At 41.5% G+C, this 24,634-nt stretch overlaps 2 protein-coding genes across 6 annotated transcripts in view; both read left to right on the top strand.

The window, feature by feature from the left end:
• Window positions 1-470: 470 nt before the first annotated feature.
• On the top strand, window positions 471-17,238 carry si:dkey-197j19.6 (neural Wiskott-Aldrich syndrome protein). Of its 3 annotated transcripts, XM_024427353.2 has the most exons (11): window positions 473-614; window positions 738-824; window positions 6,248-6,385; window positions 14,400-14,486; window positions 15,215-15,302; window positions 15,517-15,631; window positions 15,765-15,777; window positions 16,120-16,273; window positions 16,442-16,674; window positions 16,775-16,865; window positions 16,984-17,238. In XM_024427353.2, the coding sequence occupies exons 1-11, from the start codon at window positions 597-599 to the stop codon at window positions 17,034-17,036; spliced, it is 1,077 nt and encodes a 358-aa protein (XP_024283121.1). In that variant the 5' UTR covers window positions 473-596; the 3' UTR covers window positions 17,037-17,238. The 3 variants fall into 3 exon arrangements, with proteins under 3 accessions (XP_024283119.1, XP_024283121.1, XP_024283120.1); XM_024427351.2 differs by having other exon boundaries at window positions 471-614; window positions 16,775-17,238; XM_024427352.2 differs by lacking the exons at window positions 473-614; window positions 738-824 and adding an exon at window positions 3,953-4,468 and having other exon boundaries at window positions 16,775-17,238.
• A 220-nt stretch (window positions 17,239-17,458) lies between these two features.
• LOC112254629 (6-phosphofructo-2-kinase/fructose-2,6-bisphosphatase 4-like) overlaps window positions 17,459-24,634 on the top strand; it is a 49,184-nt gene continuing 42,008 nt past the window's right edge. The window contains exon 1 of one of the 3 annotated variants that reach the window (XM_042324483.1): window positions 17,459-17,727. In XM_042324483.1, the coding sequence (XP_042180417.1) occupies window positions 17,696-17,727 (32 nt within the window). In that variant the 5' untranslated portion in view covers window positions 17,459-17,695. The remainder of the gene's footprint in view (window positions 17,728-24,634) is intronic. The other 2 variants (XM_042324484.1, XM_042324485.1) reach the window with 2 other exon arrangements.

The raw sequence follows: 24,634 nt of genomic DNA, 5'->3' as shown, positions 1-24,634 counted from the left end.
GGCCTCAAGTGTCACATCAATGCCATATGCGTGAGTAGATTCAATTTAACTGAACATCTCTGTGATGTTGTCACTTGATTTCAAAATGACTGACACCATGGTGAGGTTGCCAGTCCATCTCTGATCAAGAAGTATTTTCTGTTTTCCCCCATTGTACTGTGTAGCCACCATGGGTTTCCTAAAGAAATTGTACAGGGAGCTACACACATTGAAAATGTCCTCTATTGCCTCCTCAGATGACATAGTGTGTACCACAACCAAATGCAGACCTTAAACCAGGCACTACAAAAAGCCCACTTTCTCCCACTGAAAATGCAGCCCGAGTAAGACAAACCTGCCCTGGCTCCTCATCACCTACTGTAGGTCGTCAGCTGCTAGTTGCTGTGGTAACAGAGGTGCAGGTGCTTGTTGTGATGTTACACTTGTGCTGCTGGTGCTAGGCCATGGCTTTTCTCAGTCTTGTTGGTCAGCAGGTGGCGTGGGGGATGAGCGGGTATTGCATTTGCTGCTATGCTTCTCAACCTTGTTGGTCAGGCTAGCAGGCTGCTCGGTGAGTTCGGCATCGGTTTCAACATTTGACACCGTCCTGGGATTGAATGAGCTTCCTAAACAAGGTAATGAAGGCAGTACCTCATGACATTGTATGGCTAGAGGTCCCCAATCAGAATTACTTTTTTTATTTTAACTACTAAATATTATATTATTACATCCTCCCTCTCTCCCTCTACCCTCCTCAGATCATGAGCACCTACCGGCATATAGTCTATGTCCCAGTCTGCGCTACTGGCAGGCTCGGCGGCGCTATATTGGGGAAACCAGGCATGGTAATTCATATACCATTTGTTATGTTTATGGGGAAACAAAACTGGGGAGGGGGGGACTTAAAATGTATTACATTTCAATTTATTTCTCACTGGCCTTTACACAATACCCCATAATGTCAAAGTGGAATCATGTTTTTAGAAAATAAATATGAAATGTCTTGAGTCAATACGTATTCAAGCCTAAATAAATTCAGGATAAAAAATGTGCTGAACAAGTCATATAATAAGTTGCATGGACTCCCTCTGTGTGCAATAATAGTGTTTAACATGATTTTTGAATGACTATCTCATCTCTGTACGCCACACATACAATTATCTGTAAGGTCCCTCAGTCGAGCATTGAATTTCAAATACAGATTCAACCACAAAACATGTATGTTGTTTTCCAATGCAAAGAAGGGCACCTAATGGTAGGTGGATGTTGTTTTCCAATGCAAAGAAGGGCACCTAATGGTAGGTGGATGTTGTTTTCCAATGCAAAGAAGGGCACCTAATGGTAGGTGGATGTTGTTTTCCAATGCAAAGAAGGGCACCTAATGGTAGGTGGATGTTGTTTTCCAATGCAAAGAAGGACACCTAATGGTAGGTGGATGTTGTTTTCCAATGCAAAGAAGGCCACCTAATGGTAGGTGGATGTTGTTTTCCAATGCAAAGAAGGGCACCTAATGGTAGGTGGATGTTGTTTTCCAATGCAAAGAAGGGCACCTAATGGTAGGTGGATGTTGTTTTCCAATGCAAGAAGGGCACCTAATGGTAGGTGGATGTTGTTTTCCAATGCAAAGAAGGGCACCTAATGGTAGGTGGATGTTGTTTTCCAATGCAAAGAAGGACACCTAATGGTAGGTGGATGTTGTTTTCCAATGCAAAGAAGGGCACCTAATGGTAGGTGGATGTTGTTTTCCAATGCAAAGAAGGGCACCTAATGGTAGGTGGATGTTGTTTTCCAATGCAAAGAAGGGCACCTAATGGTAGGTGGATGTTGTTTTCCAATGCAAAGAAGGGCACCTAATGGTAGGTGGATGTTGTTTTCCAATGCAAAGAAGGGCACCTAATGGTAGGTGGATGTTGTTTTCCAATGCAAAGAAGGGCACCTAATGGTAGGTGGATGTTGTTTTCCAATGCAAAGAAGGGCACCTAATGATAGGTGGATGTTGTTTTCCAATGCAAAGAAGGGCACCTAATGGTAGGTGGATGTTGTTTTCCAATGCAAAGAAGGGCACCTAATGGTAGGTGGATGTTGTTTTCCAATGCAAAGAAGGGCACCTAATGGTAGGTGGATGTTGTTTTCCAATGCAAAGAAGGGCACCTAATGGTAGGTGGATGTTGTTTTCCAATGCAAAGAAGGGCACCTAATGGTAGGTGGATTTTTGTTGTTGTTAAGAGCAGACATTGAATATCCCTTTGAGCATAGTGAAATTATGAATTACACTTTGGTGATATATCAATACACCCAGTCACTACAAAGATACAAGCATCCTTCCTAACTCAGTTACCGGAGAGGAATTCCAGGCCAATGGTGACTTTAAAACAATTACAGAGTTTAATGGCTGTGATAGGAGAAAAGGATGGATCAACAACATTGTAGTTACTGCACAATACTAACCTAATTGACAGAGTAAAAATAAGGAATCCTGTCCAGAAAAATATTTCAAAACATGCATCAAGTTTGCAACAAGGTACTAAAGTAATACTGCAAAACATTTGGCAAAGCAATTCACTTTTTGTCCTGTATACAAAGTGCTGTGTTTGGGGCAAGTCCAGTACAATTACTGAGTACCACTCTCCATATTTGAAGTATAGTGCTAGGTATGCTTGTAATCATTAAGGACTGGGGAGTTTTTCAGGATAAAAAGAAATGTAATTTAGCGAAGCACTTGCATTATCCCAGGGAAAATCCTGGTTCGGTCTGCTTTCTACCAGACATGAATTCACCTTTCAGCAGGACAATAACCTAAAACGCAAGGCCAAATATGCACTGGAGTTGCTTACCAAGAAGACATTGAATGTTCCTAAGTGGCCGAGTTACAGTTTTGACTTAAATTTACTTGAAAATTACGGCAAGACCTGAAAATGGTTGTCTAGCAATGATCAATAACCAATTTGAAAGAGCTTGAAGAATTTAGAAAATAATCATATTGGAAATGTTGCACAATCCCGGTTTGGAAAGCTCTTAAAGACTTGCCCAGAAAGACTCAACTGTAATTGCTACCAAAGGTGCTTCTACAAAGTATTGACTCAGGGGTGTGAATAGTTATGTAAATTATACATTTATTTATTTCATTTTCAGTAAATTAGCAAAAAATAAATAAAACAAATGTTCACTTTGTCAATATGGAGTATTGTGTGTAGATGGGTGACAAAAATAATCAATTTTGAATTCAGACTGTAACATAACAAAATGTGGAATATGTCAAGGGGTATGAATACTTTCTGAAGGCTCTGTAAATAAACAATTCCAGTTGCAAGTCAAAGGCCATAGCTTTATTGTAAAATAAATATTGCCCTCTTGCCAGATTGATGAATATAGATATAGCGAAACAGTGCAAAAGTACTGTGAGCTCAAGAGTTAAGGTCATTATTTGAACCAATCATCACCAGGGCCAGGAGTTTTCCTGATTACAAGTTTTTTCTGGACCTGGTCAGATCTTCTCGTCAGGAAAGTTGTAGCCTCTTTTCATTGTTGTTGGTCAACATGTGTTTTTAATTGGACCCCTTCAAGATTGAGATGGCAGCAGTTTGTCCTCTGTTGGCAGTAATCAGAATGATGTGAGATTGGAGGCTTTTATCTCTCTCTTTTTCCTTTACTTGTTCTGTCACCAGCACATATGAGATTCCAGCTGTTAGACCAACCGACCACAGGCTGATCAATAATATCATTGCCTTTGTTTTGTGGACTCCCAGGTGGCGCAGCGGTCTAAGGCCCTGCATCTCAGTGCTAGAGGCGTCACTACAGACACCCTGGTTTGAATCCAGGCTGTATCACAACCAGCCATGATTGGGAGTTCCGTAAGGCAGCGCACAATTGGCCCAGCATTGTCAGAGTTTGGCCGGTGTAGGCCGTCATTGTAAATAAGAATTTGTTCTTAACTGACTTGCCTGGTTAAATAAAAAAAATACAATTTACTGGATCTATTTTAATTAAATCAATGTTTGTTTTTAAGGAAGTTTGGGTCAGCATGCATCATGTATGAAGATGTGGTCTCACATGGAGTACAACACCTTCACTCAGTACTTCCTCATGCAAATGTGTGTATCTGTTTAAGTGACTGACGTGTGTGTCAGTGAAAAACAGTACTATGCCTGTATATTTTTTATCTGACATACGCATCAGTCCCTCAAACACCATGCATACCCATACAGACATTTGCATGAGGATGTACTAAGTGAATGTACTGGACGGTAAGCGTAATCACATTTTGTGCACTGTAAATGTACTTGGACAGCTTAGATCTCTGACTGAGACTGCAGTGTGTGGTACATAGACAGAAATTGTCAGTGAATTGCTGATAAAAAGAGAGATAGAATAAAGAGAGAAGGAGTGAGGGATGGCGTGCAATGGGGGGTATGGATGTCCAGTTTTCAGCAACCTCTTGACGGTCCGTGAGAATGCTTTGCTCTTCACTCTCCTGGGAGCCAAGTGTAAGGTCAGTTTAACCCCTAGAGGCATCTTTAACATTCTTCCTTCTTTCTCTCTTTGGTCACACTTTCTGTTGCTGGTTATCCCTCCGTATTTCTCCTCATTCTCTCATGTATCTGAGCTCTTGACGGCCAGTGAGGACTCACTGATTTCCCTGTTGTTCTCCACCCAACCCCACTGTTGCCACATGTACACTTCACTAAGTATTTATTTGGACAGTGAAGCTAAAACGTTTAATTTGGCACTAGACTCCAGAATTTGGGATTTGAGATGAAATGTTTTATATGAAGCAACAGTACCAAATGTCACCTTTTATTTGAGGATATTTTCTTACATATGTTTTATTGTTTAGAAATGAAAGCACTTGTATCTAGTCCCCCCCTTTGAGGGTGTCATAATTGGACACATTCACATATAGTGTATTAAAGTAAGTCAAACTTTTATTGTTTGGTCCCATATTCCTAGCACGCAATGACTACATAAGGCTTGTGACTCTACAAACTTGTTGGATGCATTTGCAGTTGTGTTTCGTATTATGTTGTGCCCAATGGAAACTAATGGTTAATAATGTATTGTGTGATTTTGGAATCACTTTTATTGTAAATAAGAATAGAATATGTTTTTGAACACTTGTACATTATTGTGGGTGCTAGCATGATTACATATAATCATGACTCATGAATAATGATGAGTGAAGAAATTAGAGGCATAAATATGTATACCCCCCCAAAAATGCTAATCCCCATTATTGCTACTGGTGAGAGGTTAGCATGCATTTGGGTCATGATCTTTGTGCATCTTTCTCACTCATCATCCATTTTGACATTAGAGTATTTTGTGTAGAATTTTGACCAAAAAATGACAATTAAATACATTTTAATCCCACTTTGTAACACAACAAAGTGGTGGGATACTTTCTGAAGGAACTGTACATAAAGTGCATTAATTTCTCAATGTTAAAACAGATATTAATTCAAATACCCTCAAAAAAAAAGGTAACATTCTGAACTGTCACTTCAGAAAACATTTAATCTCAAATCGAAAAGGCTGTAGTATAGAGCCAAATTAAAAATTTAGCTTCATTGTCCAAATAAATACGTAGCGGATTGTATCCTTGGTTTTAAAAACTTTGCAGACAAAATATTAGGATGAAATAAGTAACAAACAATAATATATAGTATCCAGTCAGGGATGGTGATGATCTTTGAAAGTCCTGAGGTACTTTCCAGTGTTATCAGTCCTAGTGAATCACATGTGTAGCCCTGCAGGTGAAAGGGCTGTGTGTGAGGGCAGAGGGGATAATTTGGTTGTGGTTGATACAAATGCCATCTATTTTGAATACCACGACCTAGTGGTAAGTTACAAGTGTAAAATGTACAATCATAGATTGTACATCCAGGTCACCCTTGATACAAGTCAGTATTGGACTATCAAGGTCACTCTTGATACAAGTCAGTATTAGATGACGTAGAAACCGGCCACTAGGGGCAACAGTGAGCACTGCTACCTTCAAGTATTTTTTGGTTAAGCATCTGATTCCAAAGGTTGTAAATTCTAATCCAGCGATAGACAATCTGTTTGCGATTTTTCATTTATGCCTATTCCAAACCTTAACCCTTACCTCAACCATTTGGAGTTAATGCCTAACCTTAAGTTCAGGCATTAACTCCGAAATCTTAACTGTCTAATTCTGTCATGAGACTGTGAGAGCTAGTGTGTTCAATAGTGAACCTAATCTGTAACCGGTTACAAATTGTGAGTGTGTATATGTGTGTGTCCGTTTCAGGCAGTGGTCTCAGCAGTAGCCCAGGTGTATGTGTCCTTCCCTGGGCATCAGGTGTGGAGGCATGAGGGCTCTGGGGTAGTGTGTCTGGTCGAAGACAGCTCACAACACTCCTACTTCCTGCGTGTGTACTGCGTCAAGGTCAGAGGAACCACCACCAAACGAGTCATAACACCTGCTTCACCAGACACTCAGACCTTCAGAGGAGTTACCTCTCTCTCTCCCTCTCTTATTTACAGATTTTTTTTATCAGCAATCAGAATAGTACGAGACCATATAGTGTGCATAAATATATTTTATTTGTTATTATTTTTTTATGGCTGTTAAGTTGTCATGGCTGTTTTCATTGTGTCTCTGGTTTAAAACTAAAAGCAGGAAGTGCTTCTGACCTCTGGCAAGATGCCAGGTTGACCTGTTTATTCAGTCTCCATAGAGCAGGCCTCAATGGAATCTCTATATCTCTCTCCGTGTGTGTGTGTGTGTTTACCAGTCACCGTGAGCGCACAGGTTCCTTAAAAAACAATAGGCTTTTGTATATTACTGATGACTATTAACTGCATTTTATTTAAAAACAAAAACAAAGTTTTAAATGAGAAGTAGAAATAGGTCTGAAGCCGAAAAAAAGGAAATTCAAATGAGTACCAAAATTCCTACTCCACCCATGCTCTACCAAGGTTTTCCAGTACATAGCTTTGACCTACTACAGTACCTATGTTAGTAATGTACTTCAAATTATGTGTATGCAGGTTGCTTAGAATTCAAACCTTCTTAAAAAGTCTAATTCATACTCTTAGAGGACATGCTTCCACAATAATGGGATTTGTACCGTGTACAAGGTAAAGTATTGGATTCTTCACATACCAGTATGACATTATCCAATTAAGCTACCTTTTCAAGATTTTTTTTCTGAAATGAAAGAGAGCTTTGCTTTTATACTTACATGCCATTAGGCTTGGGCTGTTTTGGCTTGTAGTAATGTGGTGCATGCCTGTATTTCCTTAAACCTTTATTTTAGCAATACATAATCATAATAACATCCTTTTTTGGTCATTAGGCATCCAACATAACAGGTGGTGGTGACTTGGACACAGTAGCTCATGTAGATAGAGCCTGTCTACATTCCTGATCTCTGTAACTGTTATCTTAACTGTGTAATATTAACATAAGCTCAGAACCACTGGTGTATCAAACATGGTCCGGTTTTATAAATTGCTGTGCTGATGAATGGATAGTTCATTACCTCTGTCAAAATAATATGTAGCTTAAAGTTATGTTTGTACTTGTATTTCTTTTTGCAATAATGATGGGGACGCAACAATAATACACATTTACAATAGGCCTATCTCTCAAAAATAGTTACAGCAACATGATATATACAGTGTGAAGAAAAAGTATGTGAACCCTTTAGAATTACCTGGAGTTCTGCATAAATTGGCCATAAAATTTGATCTGATCTTCATCTGAGTCACAACAATAGACAAACACAGTCTGCTTGAACTGATTACACACAAACAATCATAATTGTTGATGTCTTGATGGTTGGAAAAAGTATGTGAACCCTTGGATTTAATAACAGGTTGACCCTTCTTTGACAGCAATAACTTCAACCAAACGTTTTCTGTAGTTGCGGATCAGACCTGCATAATAGTCAGGATGAATTTTGAACCATTCCTCTATACAAAACTGTTTCAGTTCCACAATATTCTTGGGATGTATGGTGTGAATCGATCTCTTGAGGTCATGCCACAGCCTCTCAATCGGGTTGAGGTCAGGACTGACTGAGCCACTCCAAGAAGGAATATTTTCTTCTGTTCAAGCCATTCCATTGTTGATTTACTTGTCTTTTGGGTTGGTGTCCTGTTGCATCAGCTAACTTCTGTTGAGCTTCAATTGGTGGACAATAGCCTTACATTCTCCTGCAAAATGTCTTGATAAACTTGGGAATTAATTTTTCCGTCGATGATAGCAAGATGTCCAGACCCTGAGGCAGCAAAGCAGCCCCAAACCATGATGCTCCCTCCGCCTGTGGTGATGTTTTGATTTTGGTGTGCTGTGACTTTTTTTCCACACATAGTGCTGTGTTTTCCTTCCAAACAACTCAACTTTAGTTTAATCTGTCCACAGAATATTTTGCCAGTAGCGCTGTGGAACATCCAGTTGCTCTTTTGCGAACTTCAGACATACAGCAATGTTTTGGACAGCAGTGGCTTCTTTTGTGGTGTCCTCCCATGAACACCATTCTTGTTTAGTGTTTTACGTATTGTAGACTCATCAACAGAGGCTTCCAGAGATTTCTGTAAGTCTTTAGCTGACACTCTAGGATTCTTCTTAGCCTCATTGAGCATTCTGCGCTGTGCTCTTGCAGTCCTCTTGGCAGGACGGCCACTCCTAGGGAGAGTAGCAACAGTAATGACATTTATCCATTTATAGACAAATTTGTCTTACTGTGGACTTTCTTTTAGAGATACTTTTGTAACCCTTTCCAGCATTATCCAAGGGAACAATTCTTAATCTTAGGTCTTCTGAGATCTCTTTTGTTTGAGGCTTGGTTCACATCAGGCAATCCTTCCTGTGAATAGCAAACTCACGTTTTGAAAGTGTTTTTTATGAAGCAGGGCAGCTCTAACCAAAATCTCCAATCTCGTCTCATTGATTCAACTCCAAGTTAGCTGATTCCTGACTCCAATTAGCTTTTGGAGAAGTCATTAGCCTAGGGGTTCACATACTTTTTCCAACCTACACTGAATGTTTAAATGATGTATTCAATACAGACAAGAAAAATACAATAATTTGAGTGTTATTAGTTTAAGCACACTGAGTTTGTCTATTGTTGTGACTTAGATGAAGATCAGATCGAATTTTATGTAAAATGTATGCAGAAATCCAGGTAATTCCAAAGGGTTCACATACCATTTCTTACCAATGTATACATACACTACTGGTCAAAAGTTTTAGAACACTTACTCATTCAAGGTTTTTTCTTTATTTTTAAAGTCACCTGGAATGCATTTAAATTAACAGGTGTTTTTCTTCTTCTTTTTTTTTATTTTAATTTCTTTCCTTCTTAATGAGTTTGAGCCAGTCAGTTGTGTTGTGACAAGGAAGGTGGTGGTGGGTGGGGGGGATATACAGAAGATAGCCTTATTTGGTAAAAGACCAAATCTATATTATGGCAAGGACAGCTCAAATAAGCAAAGAAATGACAGTCCATCATTACTTTAAGACATGAAGGTCCGTCAATACAGAAAATGTCAATAACTTTTAAAGTTTCAACTGCAGTCGCAAAAAAACATCAAATGCTATGATGAAACTGGCTCTCATGAGGACCACTATAAGAATAGACCTAGAGCTACCTCTGCTGTAGAGGATACATTCATTAGAGTTACCAGCCTCAGACATTTCAGCCCAAATAAATGCTTCACACTGTTCAAGTAACAGACACATCTCAACATCAACTGTTCAGAGGAGACTGCGTGAATCAGGCCTTCATGGTCAAAATGCTGCAAAGAAACCACTACTAAAGGACACCAATAATAAGAAGAGACTTGCTTGGGCCAAGAAACACGAACAATGGACAATAGACCGGTGGAAATGTCCTTGGGTCTGATGAGTCCAAATTTAAGATTGTTGGTTCCAACCGCCGTGTTTTTGTGAGACGCAGATTAGGTGAACGGATGATCTCCGCATGTGTGGTTCTCACCATGAAGCATGGAGGAGGAGGTGTGATGGTGTGAGGTTGCTTTGCTGGTGACACTGTCTGTGATTTATTTAGAATTTAAGGCACACTTAACCAGCATGGCTACCACATCATTCTGCAGCGATACGCCATCCCATCTGGTTTGCGCTTAGAGGGACTATCATTTGTTTTTCAACAGGACAATGACCCAACACACCTCCAGGCTGTGTAAGGGCTATTTGACCAAGAAGGAGAGTCATGGAGTGCGGCGTCAGATGGACTGGCCTCCACAATCACCTGACCTCAACCCAATTGAGATGGTGTGGGATGAGTTGGACCACAGAGTGAAGGAAAAACAGCCAACAAGTGCTCAGCATATGTGGAAACTCCTTCAAGACTGTTGGAAAAGCATTCCAGGTGAAGCTGGTTGAGAGAATGCCAAGAGTGTGTAAAGCTGTCATCACGGCAAAGCGTGGCTACTTTGAAGAATCTCAAATATAAAATATATTTTGATTTGTTTAACACTTTTCTAGTTACTACATGATTCTATATGTGTTATTTCATAGTTGTGATGTCTTCACTATTATTTTACAAATAAAGAAAACCCTTGAATGAGTAGGTGTGTCCAAACATTTGATTGGTACTGTAGCTACTGTAGTAGGTCAAAGCTGTGTGCAGGAAAACCTTGGTAGAGCATGGGTGAAATATACATTGTTGTGCTCATGTGAATGTCCTTTATTGTTTGGCTTCAGAACAATGCCTACCTCTCACTTAAAATATTTTTGTTTTTAATTTCCATGGTTTTTTACACCGGTGCACCTTGTGCAAGGGATAATAAAAGGCCACTCTAAAATATGCAGTTTTGTCACACAACACAATGCCACAGATGTCTCAAGTTTTGAGGGAGTGTGCAATTGGCATGCTGACTGCAGGAATGTCCACTAGTGCTGTTGCCAGAGAATTGAATGTTAATTCCCCTAGCATAAGCCGCCTCCAATGTTGTTTTAGAGAATTTGATAGTACGTCCAACCGGCCTCACAACTGCAGACCACGTGTAACCACGCCAGTCCAGTACCACCACATCCGGCTTCTTCTCCTGTGGGATCATCTGAGATCAGCCACCCTGACAGCTGATGAAACTGTGGGTTTGCACAACCAAAGAATTTCTGCACAAACAGTCAGAAACTGTCTTAAGGAATCTTATCTGCATGCTCGTCGTCCTCACCAGGGTATTGACCTGACTGCAGTCCTGCATCGTAACCTACTTCAGTGGGAAAATGCTTACCTTCGATGGCCACTGGCACGCTGGAGAAGTGTGCTTTTCACAGGTGAATCGCGGTTTCAACTTTACCGGGCAGATGGCAGACAGAGTACAGAGTGTACTGTGTCATATGGGCAAGTGGTTCACTGATATCAACATAGTGAACAGAGTGCCCCATGGTGGCAGTGGGATTATGGTATGGGCAGGTATAAGCTATGGACAACGAACACAATTGCATTTTATCTATTTCAATTTGAATGCACAGAGATACCCTGATGAGATCCCAAGGCCCATTGTCGTGCAATTCATCCACCACCATCTCCTCATGTTCCAGCATGATAATGCACAGCCAGCCCCATGTCGCAAGGATTTGTACACAATTCCTGGAAGCTGAAAATGTCACTGCATACCCACCAGACATGTCACCCAGGTAGCCTAGCAGTTAAGAGCGTTGGGCCAGTAACCAAAAGGTTGTTGGGTAGAATCCCCGAGTCGGCAAGGTGAAAAAAAAATATCGTTCTGCCCTTGAGCAAGGTATTTAATCCCCAACAACAACCGGGTGCCAATGATGCTAATGTTGATTAATGCAGCCCCCCGCACCTCTCTGATTCAGAGGGTTTGGGTTAAATGCAGGAGACACATTAGGTTGAATGTGCTCAGTAGTACAACTGACTAGGTATCCCCTGTTATGACTTTCCCTCATGGGTGAGGATCAAAGAGAGCTCCCCCCTCTCTCCCACCAGAGAGGGAAGTTGGGCCGGTTGTGTGACTTAACGACTGGCCGTAAACTTTCTCTCTCTCTTGCCTTTGCAGGATTGAGACTGGAATGTCTGAGTGTTACAACAGAGAGAGACTTTGCAATACTTTAACATCAAAAGATTGGACGTTGAAACAATATTTCTAACATAAATAATTTGGGAAATGGTTAGTGGGGCTCCAAACAATAATCATGTCAAATCAGTTGTAGTTTTATGATATCATTAAGGATGGTATAACTGCATCTCTGGAGGTGTACGCATTCAAGGGATTAGGTTTACATCTAAATGTTGTAAAACTTATATGATTAAATATGAAACTATTTGTGAAAAGACAGCCATATGTTTTTAGCCTTCCAAATGAGATAATTGACGTGAGCATTGACATTATGCCAACAGGACACCTCTTTTTTACAGAGTGCATAAAAGGACTGCTAACGAAATGTACATTAGACCAGTACATTGCCAGGTTGCTACTGGCATGTAAAATGGTTTAAAACTACTAGACCAAAACATGCCAGGTTGCTGCCGGCGTGTAAAGTGATTGTAGCTGTACCCTGAATAATCAACCATTGAGACCAGTACATTGCCGGGTTGCTATTGGCGTGTAAAATGGTTTAAAACTAACAGACCAGAAAGTGGTGGCTACACGTTGAAATGGTTGCAATTTAAATACAGACCAGCGTGACCGACAGCGTGAGCTGAATGTTACAAAATGGTAAGACCCTCTGAAATGCAACAGAGAAGAAGAAGACTAGACTAAGACACACATCTAGATGGCCGTGCGGTATTTCTGCACCCTGTCCGGCCATCTAGATGTGTGAAAGTTAGTGTATAAGCTAATGATCCATCATGTATGACATTCCTGGGAGTGTGTAAACTTACATTTTTTATTACCATAGCATTTTTGTATGTTCTCTATTGTTATGTACTTGAAAATGTATCAATTGACCAATTCGGCACATTTGGGCTAACTCCTGGCAGACTAGATACAAAATATTGTGCAGTAATGTAATTCTTCACTGGATCAGTCTGAAACATTGCACACACACTGCTGCCATTTGGTGGCAAAAATCTAAATACACCTGGACTCCATTCTGAAAGTATTGCCTTTCTCTTGCATTTCAAAGATTCTGAAAAAATAATAGAAATAGAAAATGAATGATTTTTCTTTGTATTATCTTTTACCAGATCTCATGTGTTATATTCTCCTACATTCATTCACATTTCCACAAACTTCAAAGTGTTTCCTTTCAAATTGTATCAAGAATATGCATATCCTTGCTTCAGGACCTGAGCTACAGGCAGTTAGATTTAGGTATGTCATTTTAGGCGAAAATTGAAAAAAGGGTACGATCCTTACTGTAACTTGGTCTGTGCAATGCAAATTAATGTGATTAGCAAGGCAGTTTCTCAAAGTTTGGTGGTTTTAAACAGAACGTAACTAACCTTACCTAGCTATGTTTTGTGTAAGAAAGTATGATATTGTGGCGCATGAACTGGCTATACACGTTAGCTAACATTACAGTCTTACGTTATCATAGCAGCCAAGGACGTTTGCTAGCTTATTTGTTTGTTCTCCAATTACACACAAGTGTCTAGCTAAGCACTTTGCACATGATATAACTTCACCCTTATATGAAAACCTTACTTGAAAAAAAATATAGCTAAGTAGCTTTCCTCATTTGTTGGTTAGTGAGCATGCCAATGTTCTAATCTGACTGGTATAGCTACATAACTAATCAAAATAAAACCACATTCATTGGCAAGCGTCTTTTACTTGCCTGTTTGCTTCGCTAGCTTTCAGCTGACTGGTGTTAGCTAGCTACAGAGGCTAGCTGCTTGACTTTGTACAAGCTAGCTAGGTAACGTTAGCTAGATAGCTACGTAGCTAATCAAAATATCTGCTTGTATTTATTGATTGACCTCAGCTTGAATACCACCATATAGCTAGCTATCTACAGTAGCCTAGATGTGTTTGCATATATAATTATTATGACTGGCAGCCTGACTCAAGCAACTGTGTTGTTGCCAAGCAACCGACACAGTGTTAAAACTTTGAGCTTTGGCTAAAAAAAATGGTTAGCATTGTCAGAAATGCTACAAAAAGGTAGCACAATGTTGTTTCTTAATGGACAGAAATGTAATTGTGAGATAAATTATCAGTTTAATAAAACTTTTGCACCTACAAATTTAGTCAATACAATTTTTTAAAAGTCTAATGGTCACTTCATGGATGCTATGGTCTCGTTTTAATCCGACATCTAGAATTTGAGCTAGGTAGCTGCAGAAAATACTATGAAAACTAATTTGCTAACGACCCTGTTAAAAATCCGGTATGTGGTTCTTGGTAACAGCCCGGCGGCTCATGATGAGAGGTGGGGAGTGTGTCTTGTGTACCTCCAATCAACTTTATGTACACTTAATTATCTAACCTACTCTCTTTCTCCTTTAACCTACCAGAGATCTAAATTGCTGTGGGAACAGGAGCTGTATGTTCCTTTTCGATACTCTGCACCCCACCCCTACTTCCACACCTTCCCTGCAAATGTAAGTGACATGCCCTGAAATCACATCTTAAGAGTTAAGTTATTCCCTTATCAAACAGAACTCTATAATTATGTTTCAATCCTGATGACCAAAGCAACAAATCTGCTCATGGAACAGCTTTTAAGGGCATATTAAATGAATTAATATTCTGCTATTAAATGGGTTAGGGTTGTGGTGGCTGAGGATTAGAGTTGAAACAGGATGTGGACATGAAGCTAGGGTTAGGGTAATGTTTAGGGTTAGGGCTGAGCCTGGGGTAGACATGAAGCTAGGGTTGAGCCGGTGTGTGGATATTAAGCTAGTGATAGGGTTAGGGTTGAGGGTTATGTTTATGCTAGGGTTAGGGTTATCCTAGGTTTGGGGTTAGGTTAATGTTTAGGGTTAGGGTTGAGCCTGGTATGGACACAAAGCTAGGGTTAGGGCTGAGGCTACGGTTGAGCCAGTGTGTGGATATTAAGCTAGTGATAGGGTTAGTGTTGAGACTAGGGTTAGGGTTATGCTAGGGTTGGGGTTAGGGTTAGGTTAATGGCTAGGGTTAGGGTTGAGCCAGGGTGTGGGGCTAGGGTTAGGCCTACAACAGGGTTATGTGAGTTCATTGGTTGGTTGGTTCTGTAACATGCTCATAATAGCACTGGCTCTAAAAAGGCTTTGGCTAATAGCATAGCTCTGAAAAGGTTATTGTTCTGGTCCTTGATGACCTCCCACACTGGCTGTGTGTGTTTGTTTAGGACTGCCAGGCGGGCCTGAACTTTGCAGATGAGGCAGAGGCAGAGAGGTTCTGTGCAGCCGTGGAGAGACAGATCCAACAAGCCCCAGGTTTGGAGAGAAACACACACACTTCAGATTACATTTACATTATAATAAGCTCACTCAGCTTCAGGCAAGCCAGTCCTTTTCTCTTTCTTACTCTCCCTTGTCTCCTCTTCCCCCATCTCTCTGTCTCGGTCTTTCACTCTATTTCTCCCATAATATTTTATATGTTGCTCTCTTTTGCTGAACCCCCCATCTTTTTCTCTCCCCCCTCTCTCAGACAGAGCTAGTGGGCAGATGAACCATACTGGCAGTGTGGACTTCTCCTCAGGCTGTATCTGTGAACAGGAACAGAGCCGATCTGAGATCAGCACTCCATCTCTATATGCGTCAGAGTGAGAAATATAGTACATCTGCACACTGAGCTCAGACAGACTCAGACAATTCACTATTAGAGATATTTTATGATGCTGCATTAGAATGGAGTAAAAGACAAATGGCTGATTTAATCTTCTCTCTTCTCCACAGACAGGAGTCCCAGGTGAGAGTGGACCCAGAGCACAAACCTGACACCACTGTTATTTTAACACATCCATAACACAACCATTATTATGTAGCTGTCGGATGAAAACCTCTTATCTCCAATTAACAATAACGAAATTTAGAAGGTATTTTGAACACATTTCATTGGTCCTAGAGCCATGAAATGTACAGAGTACATTGATGAGAGTAATTGCTTTTAATACAAGGTTTTGATCTGACAGCGTATTATGATCATCATAGAATAATTCATAAAATTCTAATTGCACATTTATATCTGTTATATCACAGTCATCAATGCTATTGTAATGTCACATGCATCATCATCCTCACCTGTGTGCAGACTAGAGAGCTGGACCCTGCTCTGAGGAAGCTGGTCAGGATGGAGAGACAAAATGAGGGGGATGTGACAGACAGACACACATCTAAAGTAATCTGCAGCCTCATCTACAGTCTGGGGGGCGTGGAGGCTGACAGCAGGGACATGAACAACAGAGGTAGGCCCCCTGCTGGCTAAGAGGGATCATCTTTTGCATTGCCTTGATTATTAGTTGAATCAGGTGTGTTAGTGCTAAGCTCGAACAAAAGCCTGTGCACCCACCCTGTGTGTCTCCAGAGCCAAGACTGAAGAACACAGGACAGAATTGTTTTGGTGTCTCTCATAGGTCCAGCCTCTAAGACCTTACCCAACAGAGCTACAGGGACCTCCACCTCCCTGGCCCTGAGGAAGGGGCCTCTGCCTCCTCTCCCGTCCCCCCTCACACGGAGTGTCAGCTCTCGAGATGTCTCCAAGAGCCCTCTCCCACCCTGGGTCCCCCAACCTCCCTCTATGCCCGCCCCCCCTCCACCTGCAGGGGCACTCGCTGAGAGGATCAGAAAGACCATGAGCTTCAGACCGGTGAGAGAACATGACTGGGGCATATCAATCAAAGTCATAGACTATGTCCAATGTACGGCGATGTGAGGTTGATACAATTGTGTGTGTGTACGTATAATAGGTGGGCTCACCCTCTGCTGTAGAGTCTGACCTGGTCCTGAGTGCACTGAGGGAGATATTCCAGAAACGCCAATACCTCCAGCATCATAAAGGTGGACCTACTGTATCTCTCTCTCCATCTCATCTCATCCACAGTCTGATGTCAGTTTACCCTGGGGTCGTCTCAAGTCAGGCCTGTTCTGCAGCTCATGTCTGTCTTCTCCTCCGCAGATGACACCACAAGCCAGTCAGAGATGGATTCTTACAGCGGGCAGTGGCTGTAGAGATAACAGGGTGAGAGGAGAAATATCCCCCTGCTTTCACAAGCATGTTGTTTCTCAAGCATGTTGTTATTTGAAGTCTTCACTTTTGTCTTTCATTTTGAATTAATTCACTGCTAAATAATGGTGCATCATTGAAAAATGTTTTAGTGAAGAATACGATGCTCAATCAAGCCCTTTCTAAAATAAAATCGGTAAAATCCTTCATCGAACTCTGACTAAACTTCCCTTGAATTGTGTGTGTGTGTGTGTGTGTGTGTGTGTGTGTGTGTGTGTGTGTGTGAGTGTGTGTGTGTGTGTGTGTGTGTGAAAGAGATGAGTTTATGAATTCTCTCAATCTTGCTGACCTCATCGCCACTCAACTCTTATTGGCAACCCTGATCTCATTGCCACATAGGCTTAGTTAAACAAACAGGGACATTTGTATTTTAAAATATAATTCATTTATGGTAGCGTAAAACACAACCTAGTGGATCACATAGCCTACCTCAGTGGCTGTGCTTAAAACACAACAATTGTAGCGCATCTGCTGCTGCGTTTGCGCGCTCTGTAATCCTCTCCACCCTCTACGCTCAGTGTCATTGAACGCCGCGGAGAGACTCACATTAAACGAAACCACGCTGGACAACTGCTCTCCTTCAAACCTGGACAATGAGAGTTTCATGCCGTCCACGAGCCACGCGAGACATGGCAGGTAGGGTACAATGCCGGTGGAGGTCTTAGCACTTGTCATTTCATGCTGGATGCGATGAGGGAGTTTCAACGATGTGTGCAGCAGCCCTATTGCGTTGCGTTTGCTAACTAGCGGAGGACGTAAACAAGTTCGTCACGTAGACTAGTTTTCCAACAACAGAGCCTTATTGCCCTGCTTAAATCATTATAAAGCGATGTCAACAATTATTTTTTAGAAAGCAAAGGGGGAATATTTGTCATTAATATACTAATTTAGCGTTCGCAAAGACTGTTGTTGATAGTGCCTCTGCTAGCATCGCAATGTGGTTTAGCTAGTGGAACGTTAATTGTCCATTATACATCTTTAGGGTAGCCTATATGTTGCATTTTTATCAGCAGAATAGTGACGATGCCAGCCGATGGGCTATTTGATAAAAATGCATTTATGTTGAAATGCTATTCAATGATAACGGTATGTTAGATGTTATTTGTTAGTACATGTAGTACATTTCTTATTTGATCCACAAATAGCCTATCACGGATTGTTGTCACTCAGTCATGTCTCTGAACGGGACTGAAGCTTCGTTTGGGCATCTCATTTGCAGGACTGGAGAAGTGGGGCATATTGCATGTTTACCATAGTAGTGGTCAGCTGTAAACAAGCTGCCTGTTGTTGATGTAATATTTAGGTAGTGGGTTGCCCTTGTAAACGTCTTGTTAAATGGTTTAAAATGGGATTTGAATGTGGTATTTTAAATCCCAATCCTTGTCATAGAATGCTGTGATTTGTTATTATATTGATTGAACCATGTGTCACTGTAAACCATGATCCTCCTGTATGTCAGATGCAAGCATTTCAGTGCTGCACCTATCTGCTGTTCTATGGGATTCTAAAAGACTTGGTGAACTCAAGTCTGTCTGTGGCATGACAAACTGCTCTTTCTCTGTTAATACAAAAAATGTTTTATTGTCGCGTACACCGAATAGGCACCGTGAAATGTTTTATTGCCGCGTACACCGAATAGGCACCGTGAAATGTTTTATTGCCGCGTACACCGAATAGGCACCGTGAAATGTTTTATTGCCGCGTACACCGAATAGGCACCGTGAAATGTTTTATTGCCGCGTACACCGAATAGGCACCGTGAAATGTTTTATTGCCGCGTACACCGAATAGGCACCGTGAAATGTTTTATTGCCGCGTACACCGAATAGGCACCGTGAAATGTTTTGTTTTGCAGGGTCAGACATCGTAGTATGGTGCCCCTGGAGCAAATTAGGGTTAAGTGCCTTGCCCAAGGGCACATCAACAGATTATTTAACTTGACGGCTCAGGTATTCAAACCAGCGACCTTTCAGTTACTGGTCCAACTCTCTAACCGCTAGGCTACCAGCATATACAGCTACACCTTCAGTTAAATTTACTGACACTGTTACGAGAGTCCTGTTACGAGAGTACTAGGTCTGTTTTTTTTGCATATGTGGGAGTGTCAAACTATGCCAGCAGAAGATTTGGCTGATTTCTTTATGAACAGTCAATGCCTTGTCCCATATAAGGGTGCATCATGAACTTGACCCTGAATATAGCCTAATTACAATTTCAGACTGGCCACATAGGCTTGGGTTTGAGTGCACAAACAGTGCTTTTTCACTGAGTGTCTGCCAATGGAAAAACAAACATTACAATGTTTGCAGTTGAATAGGTATATTATTTTCTTCTGCTGTTGTCAGTCTACACAGTATAACATGTAGTACTATGTCCATATTTTAACATCTGATGTGTTATTCCATGACTCAGTCATTACGACACTACACTATTATGCAAGACCCCTGTTCTGGGATATGGAGCCTGAAGGCTTCCAATGATGACATCAGCAGCAGTAACATCATCACCACCCTCTTTCTCAGCCATCTATTTCCTGTGTTTGAGGGGTGCAAAATCCACTTGGCACTTAAATCTCGCTGGATTGATTGCTTCCATTTTACTCAGGCAACTTTTTCATACTCTTGCTTGTGCCTGTCCTTTTTCCCTGTTAATGTTACGACTGTGGGAATGTTTGTAATGACCTGTCAAACGCACTCCGCAATGGATGAAATGAGCTCAATGGAATACATTGTCTTTTTATTGAATCTATAGGAACTCTAAAGCTTCTTCTGGGATAATTACATCAATGGAAAGGGAAGAAAGATTTTATGTGGAATTGAAAAAAGTACTAATTTAATACAGTTGAAATGAAGGCCACTTTGAATATGAACACTTGGATTATAGTGATTATGTTATCTCACAAACATTGTAAAGTATGTTTAGATAGGGGTAATTTTTTATTTATTGTACTTTAAAAAAAACACCTTTATTTAACTAGGGAAGTCAGTTAAGAACAACCTCTCTGGGATAGGGGGATGCAAATGTCCCACTTGGCCAATTGCCAGGGAAAATGCAGAGCGCCAGATTCAAATAAAATTAAAAACTTTCATTAAATCACACATGCAAGATAGCAACTTAAAGCTACACTCGTGTGAATCCAGCCAACATGTCAGATTTCAAAAAGGCTTTTTGGCGAAAGCATAAGAAGCTATTATCTGATGATAGCACAGCAGTAAACAAAGAGTAGCATATTTCAACCCTGCAGGCGCTACACAAAACGCAGAAATAAAATATAAAACATGCCTTACCTTTGACGAGCTTCTTTTGTTGGCACTCCAATATGTCCCATAAACATCACAAATGGTCCTTTTGTTCGATTAATTCCGTTCATATATATCCAAAATGTCAATTTATTTGGCGTGTTTGATTCAGAAAAAAACAGCTTCCAATTTGCGCAAAGTCACTACAAAATATCTCAAGTTTACAGGAAACTTTGCCAAAACATTTCAAAATACTTTTGAAATACAACTTTAGGTATTTTTAAATGTTAATAATCGATCAAATTGAAGACGGGTCTTATCTGTTTTCAATAGAGGACGAGAGGAAACTAACGCTACTTTTCAAGTCTTGGCCAACTCTCAACAGCGTTACCCTTTTCTAGGATGGCCGTACTTCTTCATTGCATAAAGGAATAACCTCAACCAAATTTCAAAGGCTGGTGCTATCCAGTGGAAGTGGTAGGAACTGCAAACAAGTGTCTAAGAAATATCATTTCCCCATGAGAACCCATTGAACAGACAGCGACCTCAAAAATAAATAATTCTGAATGGTTAGTCCTCGGGGTTTTGCCTGCTACATAAGTTCTGTTATACTCACAGACATGATTCAAACAGTTTTAGAAACGTCAGTGTTTTTTATTCAAATATACTAATAATATGCATATCTATATTCTTGGCATGAGTAGCAGGAAGTTGAAATTGGGCACGCTGTTTATCCAAAAGTGAAAATGCTGCCCCCTATCCCAAAGAGGTTTTAAGAACAAATTTTTATTTATAATGACAGCCTTCCCCAGCCAAACTCGGACGACGCTGGGCCAATTGTGCGCCGCCCTTTGGGACTCCCAATCACGCTCGGTTGTGATACAGCCTGGAATCGAATCAGGGTCTGTAGTGACACCTCTAGCACTGAGATGCAGTGCCTAAGACTGTTGCGCCACTCGGGAGCCCAAATCTAGAGCCAAGCGTGTTGATTTTTAATCCGAGGGTATCCTGCTATTGATACTTGTTGAATTCTATACTTGTGCGAGTTCATTAGAACGTGCGTTGAAGATGTCGTTCCCATAGCAACGATTAAAACATTCCCTAACCAGAAACCGTGGATTGATGGCAGCATTCGTGTGAAACTAAAAGCACGAACCACTGCTTTTAATCAGGGCAAGGTGTCTGGTAACATGACTGAATACAAACAGTGCAGCTATTCCCTCCGCAAGGCTATCAAACAAGCTAAGCGCCAGTACAGAGACAAAGTAGAATCTCAATTCAACGGCTCAGACACAAGAGGTATGTGGCAGGGTCTACAGTCAATCACGGACTACAGGAAGAAACCCAGCCCAGTCACGGACCAGGATGTCTTGCTCCCAGGCAGACTAAATAACTTTTTTGCCCGCTTTGAGGACAATACAGTGCCACTGACACGGCCTGCAACGGAAACATGCGGTCTCTCCTTCACTGCAGCCGAAGTGAGTAAGACATTTAAACGTGTTAACCCTCGCAAGGCTGCAGGCCCAGACGGCATCCCCAGCCGCGCCCTCAGAGCATGCGCAGACCAGCTGGCCGGTGTGTTTACGGACATATTCAATCAATCCCTATACCAGTCTGCTGTTCCCACATGCTTCAAGAGGGCCACCATTGTTCCTGTTCCCAAGAAAGCTAAGGTAACTGAGCTAAACGACTACCGCCCCGTAGCACTCACATCCGTCATCATGAAGTGCTTTGAGAGACTAGTCAAGGACCATATCACCTCCACCCTACCTGACACCCTTGACCCACTCCAATTTGCTTACCGCCCAAATAGGTCCACAGACGATGCAATCTCAACCACACTGCACACTGCCCTAACCCATCTGGACAAGAGGAATACCTATGTGAGAATGCTGTTCATCGACTACAGCTCGGCATTCAACACCATAGTACCCTCCAAGCTCGTCATCAAGCTCGAGACCCTGGGTCTCGACCCCGCCCTGTGCAACTGGGTACTGGACTTCCTGACGGGCCGCCCCCAGGTGGTGAGGGTAGGCAACAACATCTCCTCCCCGCTGATCCTCAACACTGGGGCCCCACAAGGGTGCGTTCTGAGCCCTCTCCTGTACTCCCTGTTCACCCACGACTGCGTGGCCATGCACGCCTCCAACTCAATCATCAAGTTTGCGGACGACACAACAGTGGTAGGCTTGATTACCAACAACGACGAGACGGCCTACAGGGAGGAGGTGAGGGCCCTCGGAGTGTGGTGTCAGGAAAATAACCTCACACTCAACGTCAACAAAACTAAGGAGATGATTGTGGACTTCAGGAAACAGCAGAGGGAACACCCCCCATCCACATTGATGGAACAGTAGTGGAGAGGGTAGCAAGTTTTAAGTTCCTCGGCATACACATCACAGACAAACTGAATTGGTCCACTCACACAGACAGCATCGTGAGGAAGGCGCAGCAGCGCCTCTTCAACCTCAGGAGGCTGAAGAAATTCGGCTTGTCACCAAAAGCACTCACAAACTTCTACAGATGCACAATCGAGAGCATCCTGGCGGGCTGTATCACTGCCTGGTATGGCAACTGCACCGCCCTCAACCGTAAGGCTCTCCAGGGGTAGTGAGGTCTGCACAACGCATCACCGGGGGCAAACTACCTGCCCTCCAGGACACCTACACCACCCGATGCTACAGGAAGGCCATAAAGATCATCAAGGACATCAACCACCCGAGCCACTGCCTGTTCACCCCGCTGCCATCCAGAAGGCGAGGTCAGTACAGGTGCATCAAAGCTGGGACCGAGAGACTGAAAAACAGCTTCTATCTCAAGGCCATCAGACTGTTAAACAGCCACCACTAACATTGAGTGGCTACTGCCAACACACTGTCAATGACACTGACTCCACTCCAGCCACTTTAATCATGGGAATTGATGGGAAATGATGTAAATATATCACTAGCCACTTTAAACAATGCTACCTTATATAATGTTACTTACCCTACATTGTTCATCTCATATGCATACGTTGATACTGTACTCTATATCATCGACTGCATCCTTATGTAATACATGTATCACTAGCCACTTTAACTATGCCACTTGGTTTACATACTTATCTCATATGTATATACTGTACTCGATATCATCTACTGTATCTTGCCTATGCTGCTCTGTACCATCACTCATTCATATATCCTTATGTACATATTCTTTATCCCCTTACACGGTGTATGACAGTAGTTTTTTTTGGAATTGTTAGTTAGATTACTTGCTCGTTATTACTGCATTGTCGGAACTAGAAGCACAAGCATTTCGCTACACTCGCATTAACATCTGCTAACCATGTGTATGTGACAAATAAAATTTGATTTGATTTTAGTAACCGCAAGGTTGCAAGTTCAAACCCCCGAGCTGGCAAGGTACAAATCTGTCGTTCTGCCCCTGAACAGGCATTTAACCCACTGTTCCTAGGCCGTCATTGAAAATAAGAATTTGTTCTTAACTGACTTGCCTGGTTAAATAAAGGTAAAAAATAAAAATATTTTTTTATTTTTTATTCATCTATGCAAACACACTTACTGTATTTAATAATATGAGCCTCATTTGCACATCTTTATTTTCACACAAAATATTTTTTCAATAGATTTTCCTATTGTATATCTTGAGTGTATTCTTCATCTATTGTCCAACTGTTGCATTTATTAGAATTGTTTTAAACTTTTTTACAATTTAGATGACAATTGCTACTTTTCTTCAGAATTGATCCAAGTCAGGCTGGACCACGTGACCTGATCATGTCACCTGACATGGTCCACGTTCATTTGCCAAACGTTGTCAAGTGTTGCAGATAGAAATGCCATGAATATGTTGGAGAGGCATGTTTGTTTTACATTACATATCTGAATGCTCCAAAACGTCCTGCGCCCCCCAGGGAAAACTCCAGGGCTCAGGTCATATGGGCAGAAAAAACTCCTGGCTCTACTTATGGCCCATGTCGATCCAATGAGTCTAATTTTATTCTTATTTGATGAATGTAAAGTGTCCTTCACAGTGGTGCATGAGATCACAAAACGCTACAAAGAAGAACAGACACAATAGAAAGCTGAGTAGTGACACAGAATCAGAAGAATTGAAGGATTTTGGGCACTGGCCAGCCGGGCTAGTATACCAACATTTCTACTTGCCCTGGTCCAAAATCTGCTATGCAATATTCGAAAAGACAAAATTTCACCTGCATCTCGGGCTAGTTTGGCACATTTTCTACTAGCCCTGTCTGAAAAGTGCTAACTAGCCTCGGGCTAGTGTGCTAGCTT

This window comes from Oncorhynchus tshawytscha, linkage group LG07, assembly GCF_018296145.1.
Source record: "Oncorhynchus tshawytscha isolate Ot180627B linkage group LG07, Otsh_v2.0, whole genome shotgun sequence".
NCBI lineage: Eukaryota > Metazoa > Chordata > Actinopteri > Salmoniformes > Salmonidae > Oncorhynchus > Oncorhynchus tshawytscha.
The sequence above is the reverse complement of the archived record's forward strand: the minus strand, read 5'-3'. Positions and strand labels throughout refer to the sequence as shown.